At 40.6% G+C, this 13,447-nt stretch overlaps 1 protein-coding gene across 3 annotated transcripts in view; it reads right to left on the reverse strand.

Moving 5' to 3' along the window:
- Positions 1–245: 245 nt before the first annotated feature.
- The window catches only part of FER1L6 (fer-1 like family member 6), a 173,180-nt gene continuing 159,978 nt past the window's right edge, over positions 246–13,447 (reverse strand). For all 3 annotated transcript variants that reach the window (XM_027972915.3, XM_042254149.2, XM_042254150.2), the window contains 2 exons: positions 4,275–4,375; positions 246–2,540 (listed from right to left, as the gene is read on the reverse strand). In XM_027972915.3, the coding sequence (XP_027828716.2) occupies positions 2,357–2,540; positions 4,275–4,375 (285 nt within the window). In that variant the 3' untranslated portion in view covers positions 246–2,356. The remainder of the gene's footprint in view (positions 2,541–4,274; positions 4,376–13,447) is intronic.

The raw sequence follows: 13,447 nt of genomic DNA on the forward strand, positions 1-13,447 counted from the left end.
TGTTCTTTTGCTTTTCAACATCACCGCAAATGTGTGTTGTGCTCCTCCCTAAACTTCATCCATGAAAATCACATTCCTTACTTAGTGCTCTTCTTAGACAAACCATAACCTAGAGATAAACAATATCTTGAGGAGGTTCTGGATGCAAAATCCACGGCGACAAGAGGCTGTGTTTATCTTACCTCTGCTGTATCCCACTGCTTGGCACATAAGGGACACTCAATAAATAGTTTTAAATGAAAACCTTTAAACTTATAATCGTTTATTAAACATTTGATATTAAAAATAATGCATATTTATTTTAGAAGTCTTAGGAAAAATAGAGAAACAAGAAGGGAAAGAAAAAATACTGTTACTTAATGTGAAAGTGAAGTCACTCAGTCGTGTCCAACTCTTTAAGACCCCATGGACTGTAGCCTACCAGGCTCCTCTGTCCACGAGATTTTCCAGGCAAGAGTACTGGAGTGGGTTGCCATTGCCTTCTCCAACTGCTACTTAAAGATGACCACTATTAACACTTTGGCATATTCCTCCACACATTTAATTTATGCATATGTACATATTTTTCCTTTTAAATCACACACTATATATATTTTTAATTTACAATATACTCAGTGTATATATTCCATGCCTTCAAGTAATTTGAGCTGTATCATTATTGATGTCTGTTATTTCACAATAAGAATGATCCATAGTTCATGTAACTAATCACACTAGGAAACATCGTCAGTGCTTTAAATGCTCTAGTTTTTAGCACGTCAGAAAAATAGGACTTATGTTTACTAAGGAGTGACTGTCTAGGGCCAGAATTCAGGGAGCAACATTAATACTTCAATCTTTGATGAATCAGGAACATTCTAAATGACTTCTCATGTGGAAGTAACATGCTTCATTTTACAGAAGTAACATATGCGTGAAGTGCAGTGAAAGTCGCTCAGTCGTGTCCGACTCTTTGCGATCCCATGGACTATAGAGTCCATAGAATTCTCCAGGCCAGAATACTGGAGTGGGTGGCCTTTCCCTTCTCCAGGGGATCTTCCCAACCCAGGGATCAAAGCCAAGTCTCCTGAATTACAGGCAGATTCTTCAAAGCTGAGCTATGTGTAAGACTATCCAAAGGAAACAGTAGCCCCAGTGCTTCTGGTGTCGAGAGGGGAACCCCAATCCAGCTTCCTCCATACCGCCAAATGGCCCCTCAAGAAAGAAAGAAAAAACAATTGCCGTACTTATTCGTGTTTAAGGCCAAACATTCCAATTCCTTTGTTTCCTATTTCACCTGAGAACACTAGTCCCTCACTTCTGCTCCCTGCTTTAGATGGGATGGCAGATCTAGACTGTGTTACTTTGAAGATCAAATAATAAATTTAAGAAAAACTGACCCCATCTGACAAGTGTATTGGGTATTGTTTCTAAGACTGCTTTTGAAATTAATCTGTGCTTAAGAATCATGACAGAACCTACCATATATGGTGGTAAGATTGAATAATGCGGATGATGGTTATTCACATCACGGTGTAGGGCTAGGGGGCACCATATTTGGTGGGGATTATATATCTGACTAAAGAGAATTCCTACTGGTCTCATGGAGCTCCCCATCCTATTCACACATACCCAGAATCATAGTTTAATTCCCACTTGGAAATTGCCATATGCTAAATAAATACGCATAAATACAAATGGATTTCTCCAGAACTCATTACTACTATTGAGCATGTTCTACAAGCATTTAATGGAAAACCAGCAACATCTCCTGTTTAGATGGGACCGTCAATGATGAAGTATTTTAAGTGGTGTATGTAAAGTTTATTCCAAGCCAGCTTCTCAGCCTGAATAAGTGAATGTGTCCTGTAAACTGTAAGGATTAAAACAAGGTTAAGATATATGGGACAGGTTAAACATCTAGTAATTTGCTAAAATGCTTTTAGTTTAATTTGCAGTAAAAAAAAAATTACTTAATACTTAAAAAAAAAGTGTTTCCAATAATATCTGAGACCTAGAATTAAATTTCTCAGAATAAAACCAACTATGGAATATTCACCTAAGTCAATTTGAGGTCACCAGTGATTACTATAGCGTAAAGGAACCATTATTTCATGCTGCTCATGGGCAAAACCATGACTTAAGGCTTTTCAGTTGGAAAAAGGGTAGCAGGGGTTGGAGCAGGGAGGGACTGTTCCTCTCCCATTTCCTCCAAGAAGAGCTGAGGTGTCCTTAGTTGTAGGGAGTGGCGCTTAGGTCTTTGGGTTTACCCCCTTAGCGCCCAGTATGGGGCCTGCGCAGAGCACACATTCCTATTTACAGAGGAGGAAGAAGAGGGGGTCAGCAGAAAGGGAAGGTCTGGATTCTCCACGACCCTCTACGGGCCCCCAACAATCCTGTGGCTGATGGCTCCCGGCAAGGTATAGATGAAGAGGACCAGGAAGATGATGAGGATGATCAGAATGAACCCGATGATGATGTACTTCTTGTAATTCCTCCAGATGAGGTGGTACAGGCACTTGAAGGGGCTCACGAACCAAGAGAAGGAGGTGTTCGGGCGGCTGAGAAGGAAGCAAGAGAAGATCAGGGAAGGTGCCAGGTTGTGAACACATACGAATCTCAAGATCTCAGGAAGGATTTCTGACTCTCAGTTTTGTGAGGACCCACAACGAGAGGCCTGAAAATGGGAGAAGACCGTGCTGTCTTCAAGCAGGAGCACGCTAACTTTTTATGTGATAATGATTCCTCATCATTTTAGAGTGGTCCTGAGGAGGGCAAGAGCTTAGTTAGAACCTAGCCAGAGAACTGAGAGCCCTCTGTCTGTCCTGCCCTGACCAGTTCAAGCCTCACCTCTTCCATGAAGCCCTCCCTGACTACCCCAGTCCACAATAATTCCTCTGGCTCTGAATCCCTGCCTCACTCATTGCTTGACCTACCTCCTTTTTGAACCTAACATGTGTTTTCAACACTGACTATTTTATGAACCTGTGTGCTCTCCCTAAACAGACTGAAGGCTTCTGGAAGGCAGAGTTTATATCTTATATTTCTCTGGTGTTCTTCAAAGTGTTTCCAACCATTATGTTCCCAACACTATGACAGATTAAATATAGGTGCAAAGAAAGGAACACCTACTCATCAGGAGACACTTGGGTCCAGGGAGGAACAAGATAGCTGCAATTTGAGACAGTATTTTGTGTACATGTTTCATATCTATCGATACATGTGTTTACTTCTTTAACTTTTTTTTTTTAGTTTTTCTGATTTGGACCATTTAAAAAGTCTTTATTGACTTTGTTTCAATATTGCTTTTGTTTTATGTTCTGATTCTTTTGCCACAAGCCATGTGGGGTCTTAGCTCCCCAACCAGGGATTAAACTCACACCCTCAACATTGGAAGGTGAAGTCTTAACCACTGGACCACCAGGGAAACCCTGTATGTTTACTTTTTAATTGATGTACAACCGTGATTTAAACTGAATATGGTAACCTTTGCTGCTAGTAATTCTACTTCTGGAAATTTATTTTAAGTGATAATTTATAAAGGGGAAACATTTTTATCATGTTATAATAATGGAAAAAGGTAGAAGTAAGCTAAACACCCAACTATGGGATGGCAACCAGCTTAAATATGGGTATCGAGTCTGTGAACAGTTCCACAGCCACTAAAAAAACTCCTCTGACAATTATGGCAACAAGGTAAAATTTTTCAGCCAAGGATAAGTGAAATATGAAGATAATTTTGTATGCATGATTAGAGAAAGACAAGGAAAAGAATTCTTGTGAAACTCACATTCCCATACAAAATTATTGAAAGAATATATGAAATTACTCTGGAATTGCTTATTTGGTAGTATTATGATAAAGTGTCCTTTTCATTTGCTGGATACTGTGTAAGATTTTTGGAATATTTTTCAATTATAGAACCATGCCAATAAAGAATCAGCCTGCAATGCAGGAGACACGGAAGACCTGAGTTCGATCCCTGGGTTGGGAAGATCCCCTGGAAGAGGAAAATGGTAACCCACTCTAGTATTCTTGCCTGGAGAATCCCACAGACAGAGGAGCCTGGCGGGCTACGGTCCATGGGGTTGCAAAGAGTTTGACACAACTGAGTGACTAAGCACAAACAAACACAAAGAACCAAAAACTACACGAACTGGATAGTACCCATCGACTCCTCCTCACTCTCGCTTCTCCCAGAGGGATGTTTTGGAGGAATGCTTGCATCCTCTGATATGGGGACCACAGAGGGCCTTTCCCATGTCTGATCCCTTCACCCCCGTGACTTCACTCACTTGGGCTTGTCCAGGGGCTCTGGCTCCTTTCGGGCTTTTCCAACAGGATTTTTCTCGGCTTCCTCTGCCGTCACAAGGTGGAACTCGGCTTCAACCTTGCCCTGCACAGAGACACAACTCTGTTTCCAGTCGCAAAGAACTGCGGGGTGGGGGTTGGGGGGGCAAGGCCAACTTTCTAGAAGAAGTGTTGTCATGTGGGAGAACGCCAGGAAGGATTTCGGCTGCTTTATTATTGAGGAAATATTATCTTTTTGGTCCTGGGAGAAGCCATTTTTATGATGGAAAATAAAAGTCCTAAAATAATGTTACTTGAGTTTTGTAAGGCGAGGGGGTCCCATGTGTACGCATAGACACACAAATTTCATTTGTAATCATTTAGTATCTGTAGAAGCAATATGAATTATAGAAAATAGAAGAGGAGACTAATTACTTGAGTAGCAAACCCTTTTGAATGTACTACCATCTTTCTTCTCTGTTGATGGCTCTCAAGAGGAAGGACTATTTCACTTGTAATCATTTAATATCTGCAGAAGTAATACGAATTATAGAAAACAGAAAAGGGGACTAATGACTTGATAGCAAACCCTTTTGAATCTGCTACCATCGCTCTTCTCTGTCAATGACTCTCAAGCAGAGCTGGGTGTGTGTGGACCTACATTTGCCAATGGCTTTTCTGCCATCCTTGCTTTTGTTGTGCCCTCTAAGTATTTTAGAATTATCCTTTTATTCTAGCACTCTCTTCCCTTCTCTCCCCTCAGTGAGAAACAGTCTCTTTGGTTTGAAAATTGTGAATCATATGCTGCTTCAGAGCACTGTGCCAAAGTTATTGGCAGGGATGTACGTCTTGGGGTATCAAAGGATGAGACAGGACTTCTGTAAAAGGTGAGAGTCATTCTTTCTTGTTCATTCACTACTTTTGGAGGCTCCCTGTATACCAGGCACTGTTCTAGGCCCTAGGGACTTAATGATTAAGAAAAATAGGATCCTTGATGTACTAGAGCTTCTGTTTTTGGTGGAGGAGACCCTCTCTCCTGCTCCTTTGGTTTTGTGGATCAAGATTCAAGGTGAGGGACTTCCCTTGTGGTCCAATGGTTAAGACTCCATGCTTTCAATGCAGGGGACACAGGTTTAATCCCTGGCCAGGGAATTAAAGTCCCACATGTTGTGTGGTGTGGCCAAAAAAACAAAATTAGAAAAGATTCAAGATGACAGGAGGGACACAGAAGTGGCAGGAGACTGGAGCAACATCAAGGAATTTTAGCACCGACGTTTGCTGTTAAGTTTGCTCTCTGAATCCTGTGTAGATGGGGCATTACCTGACTTCTGAGGTTGATTTCCTACCCAGGAAAAAGGTCTAAGGTTCTAATGAACCAATGATCTAGCGTTAACTTATTTATTCTTTCTGAAAAAGCCAGGGTTTCCTCATATACATATGTACATATATTTCATTTTTATTTATTTATTTTATTGTCTGTGCACAGGCTTTTTCTCCAGTTGCGGTGAGCAGGGCTCACTGCTGTTATCCAGTTGTGGCAGGCAGGGGTCTCATCGCGGTGGCTTCTCTTGTTGTGGAGCCCGGCTCTAGCTCACGTGGGCTTCAGTAGTTGTGGTGCATGGGCTCTAGAGTGCAACATGGGTTGTGGCTCCCAGGCTTTAGAGCGCAGGCGCGACAGCTGTGACCCGTGGGCTTAGTTGCTCCACGGCACGTGGGCTCTTCCCAGATCTGGGATCAAACCTGTGTCTCCTACTTTGGCAGCTGGATTCATTACCACCAAGCCACCAGGGAAGCCCAAGCCAGGGCTTCTTAACAAACAGATTCAGTTGCTGGCAGCCACGAAAATGTAATCATGGGAGAAATTAGAGAGTAGAGTATTTGGGGTGAGTTTGGATACCTGGGTTGGGAAGAGCCCCTGGAGAAGAGAAAGGCTACCCACTCCAGTATTCTGGCCTGGAGAATTCCATGGACTGTATAGTCCATGGGGTCACAAAGAGTCAGACACCACTGAGTGACTTTCACTTTTTTTGGAGCAGGCGCAGAGAGGTAGTGTCATGGCTGTCTGAATTAGTAAAGAAGCACAATGGGCTTTTATTACAAGTGAAGTCATGAGTTCAAATCTAGGTAATCTCATCCATTCTTTAGACTAGTACTGTGACCCAACTCAGAAGGGATTAAATTCATATGACCCAGAAATATTCCTTAAAAATATGTGTACATACGTGTACCCCAAAGTTCATCACAGCACTGTTTATAATAGCCAGGACATGGAAGCAACCTAGATGTCCATCAGCAGACAAATGGATAAGAAAGCTGTGGTACATATACACAATGGAGTATTACTCAGCCATTAAAAAGAATACATTTGAATCAGTTCTAATGAGGTGGATGAAACTGGAGCTGATTATACAGAGTGAAGTAAGCCAGAAAGAAAAACACCAATACAGTATACTAACACATATATATGGAATTTAGAAAGATGGTAATGATAACCCTGTATGCGAGATAGCAAAAGAGACACAGATATAAAGAGCAGACTTTTGGACTCTGTGGGAGAGGGAGAGGGTGGGATGATTTGGGAGAATGGCATTGAAACATGTATACTATCATGTAAGAAACAAACCGCTAGTCTAGGTTCGATACAGGATACAGGATGCTTGGGGCTGGTACACTGGGATGACCCAGAGAGATGATATGGGGAGGGAGGTGGGAGGGGGGTTCAGGGTTGGGAACTCATGTACACCTGTGGTGGATTCATGTCAATGTATGGCAAAACCAATACAGTATTGTAAAGTAAAAAAATAAAAAATTTTAAAAAAGAAAAAAAATATATGTATATATACTCATTCCTATTGACAAATTTTGGCTCCATCAGCAATGCCTTGCACATAAAGGGACTGAGGAAATGCTTGGAAAGAAAGAATATAAAGCTTTTATCCATTCTTGTCACTCCTCTACACATCTATCAACAGTACAATAATAGTAATATAACTCTAACTGTAATTGCAACACTTTATTGAATGCTTGTTTCATCCCAGATTTGTTTTTTTTTTGTCTATAATCTATCTATCATAGTGACTAGCAAAGTAGATCTCCTTTATATTGATAGAGAAATAAAGCCATAAAAGTCAAATAACTTTCCCAAGGTCCCATAGGCAATTAGCTAACCAACTGGAATTTGAGCCAAACTCTGTATGATTCCAAAGTTCATGCTCTTTCCCTTATAGCAGGCTTCCTTCCAATTGCCAGATAATTGGACTAAAATTGTTATGGGACCCTTCCCAGCTCTAACATGAGATGATTCTATGATTGTCTTCATCATTGCCACCTAAAGGCATTTGTCTTCTTGGGCCTTAGTTTCCTCATCTATCAAGTGGCCAGAGGCTCTTTAAAGCAACTTGGCTCTAACTGCTAGGTTTCATGGAAGGCAGAGTTAGAGCTTAGGGTAACTGTGTAAGATTTCATGGCTGGAATAAACCCAAGAAGCCAGCTCCCAATGCATGGCAGAGAGGGCTTCCAATCTGCAAGATAAGACCCTCTGGCTGATTTCCAAAGGTTTTCCAGCAATGATCTGGGCTCCAGTGTGCAACACTTTTATATGCTAAGAGCCTCATTCAACTCCTCTATACTTGACAGAGTTTAAGAGTCACTAACCAACTGCTGGGCTCCAGAATGTTTGGAAGAGGGGACAAAATCCAATGGAGAACAAGTGAGTATGAGAATGAAGGGATCATAGGTGCCTTTTTTTCTTCATTGCTTAACAATAAGCTTAGCTAGAGTGCTGTATAACTTGCATGGTGGTATATTATTCCATTTAAACCACTTGACTGCTTGGAAAAATAGATGACATTTTTATTCCCAGTTTACAGCCCAGGAAACGAAGGCTTGATGATGTTTGCTAACTTATGCCACAAAACTAGGATTTGTACCCAGGTCCTCTGACACACAAATCCCATCCTCCGCTATCTTGGAAGAACAGCTATGACAAACCTAGAGTATTAAAAAGCAGAGACATCACTTTGCCAACAAAGGTGCATATACAGTGCTGTGATTTTTCTAGTAGTCATGTATGGGTGTGAAAGTTGGGCCATAAAGAAGGTGGAGCACCAAAGAATTGATGCTTTCGAACTGTGGCACTGGAGAAGACTCTTGAGAGTCCCTTGGACAGCAAGGAGCTCAAACCAGTCAATCCTAAAGGAAAGAAACCATGAATATTCATGGGAAGAACTGATGCTGAAGCTCCAATACTTTGGTCACTTGATGTGAAGAGCCGACTCATTGGAAAAGATACTGATGCTGGGAAAGACTGAAGGCAAAAGAAGGGGGCGACAGAGGGTGAGATGGTTGGATGGCATCATTGACCCAATGGACATGAGTTTGAGCAAACTCCGGGAGACAGTGATGAATAGGGAAGCCTGGTGTGCTGCAGTCCATGGGTTGCAAAGAGTTGGACACGACTAAGTAACTAAACAACATCTTCTGCTATTGTATGTGTCTAAGTGGTTTCATTCTGTGGAAGAAGTGAACCAGCCTATTTATTTAACAATCAATCAATATGCCTTTTCTGAAATGTTCAAGAAGAATCTCACAATCACCGCCATTCCCCAGCATTAGAATATATTTTTGACGTTAAATGTTGAAAACACACACTTGCTATAAAGAAGAAAAATGTTGCACAGATGAGGCCAGATACAAAATAATACACTATGGGTGATTTCATTTAGCTAAAGAAGGCAACAGATCAATTAATGAGGTTAGAGGTCAGGATAGCGGTCAGGACAGCGGCATGGGTCACTGGAGAGATTCTGCTTTTTTGTCTAGGTACTGATGGGAGTGTTCAGTGTGTGAAAAGTCATGGTTGGTACGGCCTGGCGTGCTGCGATTCATGGGGTCACAAAGAGTCGGACACGACTGAGCGACTGAACTGAACTGAACTGAACACTTTTCTAGAATGTATATTACTCTTTTCTGTATGTAAATATATTATGTATTAATAAAATTGGCTTTAAAAAGAAAAGAAAAACATGTTTTTGACTCCCATCTAATGGCTGGCCTTCAGTAACAGGGAATAGTAGAGCAAGGCCTAGCATAACACAGCACAGGAATTGAGTGAGTAGGATTTGGTGCAGACAAATTTATATCTGAAGTCAGATTCTACCACTTACTAGCTGTGTGACCTTGGGTGAGTTACCTGCCCATTCTGAGTCTCACTCATCTGGGGATGTTAATAGCATGTACCCCATAAAGTTGCTTTGAAAAATTAATAACATTTATACAGTGCTCACCCCAGTGCTTGGTGAATATCAAACTTTTAAAAAATCATAGTTCTTACTTTCAACACTACTTCATGGACAGAAATGCATAATTTAATGAGAACTATATTCTGCTTATTCAAAAAACTCTCAAAGAAGTCCCAACGACCCATATTCTCACAGAAAAAATTTAAAGAAAAAAACAAAAAGGAGGCAGGGGATATGAAATGAGTTCTGCTCAAAGCATAGGAGTTATCAGCTAATATTATGAAGAGCCTCGACCCCGCTTCACTGCCCTGCCTAAGTGGGCATGAGGCATTTATCTGGCATCACAAAGGCAGCAGGGGGAAGGTGTTTACTGACGCAGTCTGATAAACACTGCTCCTCGTTCCATATCTCTCCACACAGAGGCCATATCCGATTTCAATCATCAGTATTCAACCAAGCACCAAGGAGAGGTCTTAAGCTAACAATATCCTCCCAACGTAATTTTGAATCAGAGCTGGAAAAAGTGGACACTTTGAGAGACTATCTGTTACCCTAATGACATCTATGGATGGGAGAAATGATAAGGAAAGGCCCTGACAAGACTAATCTGTGGTGTCACGGCCATCGCTTACGGGCTTCACACTTCACTGAGCCCGGATGGTGGAAGCTGCAGGAGGCCGAGAAGTGATTCTGTTGAGGCTGGATATGCTGCTTCAGCGGTAACGACTGCTTTCTAAACACAACTCTCCCTTGTATGAGATGAGGCATTCTCAGACATTAATGGTGGGAATGTATGCTGGTTAAATCCTTTAGGAAGGGGAATACACATATACACATACATATATACATGAAAGCGAACGTCGCTCAGTCGTGTCCAACTCTTTGTGACCCCATGGACTACACAGTCCATGGAATTCTCCAGGCCAGAATACTGGAGTGGATAGCCTTTCCCTTCTCCAGGGGATCTTCCCAACCCAGGGATCGAACCCAGGTCTCCCACATTGCAGGTGGATTCTTTACCAGCTGAGGCACAAGGGAGGCCCACAGCACACATATACACGTGTGTGTGACTGTGTGCATTACAGTACACGATCATACTCTGGACCTCGAACTCCATTTCTCAATAGCTAATTTAAGGAAATAATTCAAAACTCAGAAAAAGCTTTAGCACAAAACACATAGTCATTATTCTTTTGGATATTCAAATTGTCCTGTTTGTTATAATGAGATGTCTCAGGTTTACATTGCATTTATCTGCCCCTGACCTGGAGTCAGCCATTTCCCCAAAGATATATGGATTCTTTTAGTAGGAATTGGTATTTAGAAACAAGTGTCAGGGTGCTAGGAATCTTGTTTGCTATTGAGCTAGAAAAAAATATTTTTAAATTCACGAGTCAATGATGATACAAAAAAAAGCAAGAGGAAAAAATCTCATACCACTAAGTATGAATCTTACACTAATTCTTGATTCAAAAACTTGGTAGTGAATGGAGAGAATTAAACATTTATCTGATTTTTTTTAGGGGATGTGGTGACTATAATATATATCCATTTGATAAGAGAAAGCTCTTAACACATAAATGCCAACTAATAAATGAAAAACAATGATATAGTTAGATAATATATGGATGGATAGATAGATAGATAGCCAGATAGATAGACAGATGCTAGATAAAAATGGCTGGGGGCCTATTTGAAAATAAAATAGATCATAAAGATAAGTAATAGCAACATATCAACTATGACTGAATCTTAGTTTTAAAAAACAGCTATAAAATACATTTGAGGACAATAGGGCATCCTTTCTACAGAAGGAGAAATGAATAGGATATGGGTATCAAGTTATATTAGGCAATATTATTAATTTATACGTGATGATGGCATTATAGTTATGTAAGAGGATGTCCATATTCTCAGGAGATGCACGTGGAAGTATTCAGGGGTAAAGTGTTAGAATGTCTACAACTTACTCCTAAGTGGTTCAGCCAATGTATGTGTGTGTGTATCTATACCTATACATATATATATATGCACACACATATATATATATTCACATATATAGGCAAAATAATTATGGCAAAATATCAACAAATGGTGAGTCTAGATGGTGAGTATGTGGCTGACCCTTGTCCTGGTCAACTTTTCTGCACGCTTAAATTTTTTTAAATGAACATATGTTGAGGAAAAACACATGATCTAACTGCGGCATTTCTATTTTGAGAATATAAATAGTTAATCATATTCATAATACTATGTAGAGGAATGCTTATTTTAATAACACTGAATAAAACAAAATGAACAAGGCATTATTTTTAACATAGAATGATTAAGACTATATAAAATTAACCAAAATCTATATATATTGGGAATAACAATATGTATTAGCAGTTGTTTTTTTGAGCAATGTGCATATGGGCACTATTTCTTCCTTTCTGCATTTTAGTGTCTTTTGAATTTTCTATAAATGCATATAATATAGTTTGTCTTAAAAACTATCTTCAGGTGAAAAATATCTCCCCTCTCTGCTCCTGTAGAATCTGAATTTGCCATGTACTCTTCAGATAGGTTGTCTGTCTACAGGTCTCCTCAGCTAAACTGTGAATTTCTGGATGGCAGGAATGTGTCTTATTGATTGCTGAGCCTTTAGCGCCTAGCATATGAGTATAGAGCCGTAGTAAATGCTGACAACTGTTTTTTCATACTAAACTGAGAGCAAAGAAACATCTCTTTTAATTTTAGTTATTATGCTCTTGGGACTTACCTGGGCTACCTACCTGTAGACTCAAAAGATTAACCTATAAAAGAAGCTTCCTGATCTTCATCTCCTAAAAGAGTGATTTCTTTGAAGGTTGCTTTTAGCAGGATAATTAGATGCATAATGCAATGTGTTTCATGAAAAACATGTTCTATACATATTCCCGTTCCTTCACCAAAGGATGCCCGTGCTTTTGCAATTCCATTTGGAGCTGTTTTTCACTCACTATCCATATTCCACACTAGGAGCTGTGTGATCCAAGTCTCTCAATTACACCACTTGGGTGTACAGATAAGTGGCTTTAAAAATAAGCCTGGCAGGTGGCAGAGCCCATAAACAAACCCCTCCTGGCTGCTGGTAATTGGAATAAGAGGACAGTGATGTTCTGACTGCTGGCTTCAAGGCACAGTAGGGGAGTTCATGCAGAGTTGGAAATAGAAAATGTCTTTGCTAGAAACACATCTTGGAGGCACCCAGTCTAAACTACTCATTTTACAGGCATGGAAACTGTAAAAGTGAGTAGACAGAAATCTCAATTAAAATAGAGTGGAGAGATCAGAAAAGGGGGCTGTCATGCCCTATGCAGACAGCAGAGCCTAACAGGAAGAAGAAAGACTTCCTCTTCTCGCCTGGCCACAGCTCGTCCAATGAGAGACAGTCACGACTCAGCCAACGGAAAGCCATGGAGTCTTTGTTAACTGTAGCACTCCCAGCTGCCTTTTTCCCTCCATAAAAGAGTTCTGTCCATTTTTTTGCTGGGGACTTGCACATGGCTAGTCATGGTTGCAGACCTCAAACTGCAACTCTGTTAATCCCAAATAACCTGCTTCTGCTGGAGAGATAGCTAGCAGTCTACTGTTGGAGCATGTATCAACACTTTATACTTTTTTGTGGTTAAATTTTATTCCATTATATGGATAAACCTGATGGTGACATATTTAAAGCCACTTAAAACTCAAAATGGACTAACTATGTTTCAGGTATCCAAAATGGAACCAGGTGGTTTTATGGATGCAAGTTCCTAAATCATTGAGAACTTCACTCTTCTGAACTGTATCAAATTCTAAGACATCACTCAGTTCAGTTCAGTCACTCAGTCATGTCTGACTCTTTGCGACCCCATGAACTGCAACACGCCAGGCCTCCCTGTCCATCACCAACTCTCGGAGTTCACTCAGACTCA

This window comes from Ovis aries, chromosome 9, assembly GCF_016772045.2.
Source record: "Ovis aries strain OAR_USU_Benz2616 breed Rambouillet chromosome 9, ARS-UI_Ramb_v3.0, whole genome shotgun sequence".
Taxonomy (NCBI): Eukaryota; Metazoa; Chordata; class Mammalia; order Artiodactyla; family Bovidae; genus Ovis; species Ovis aries.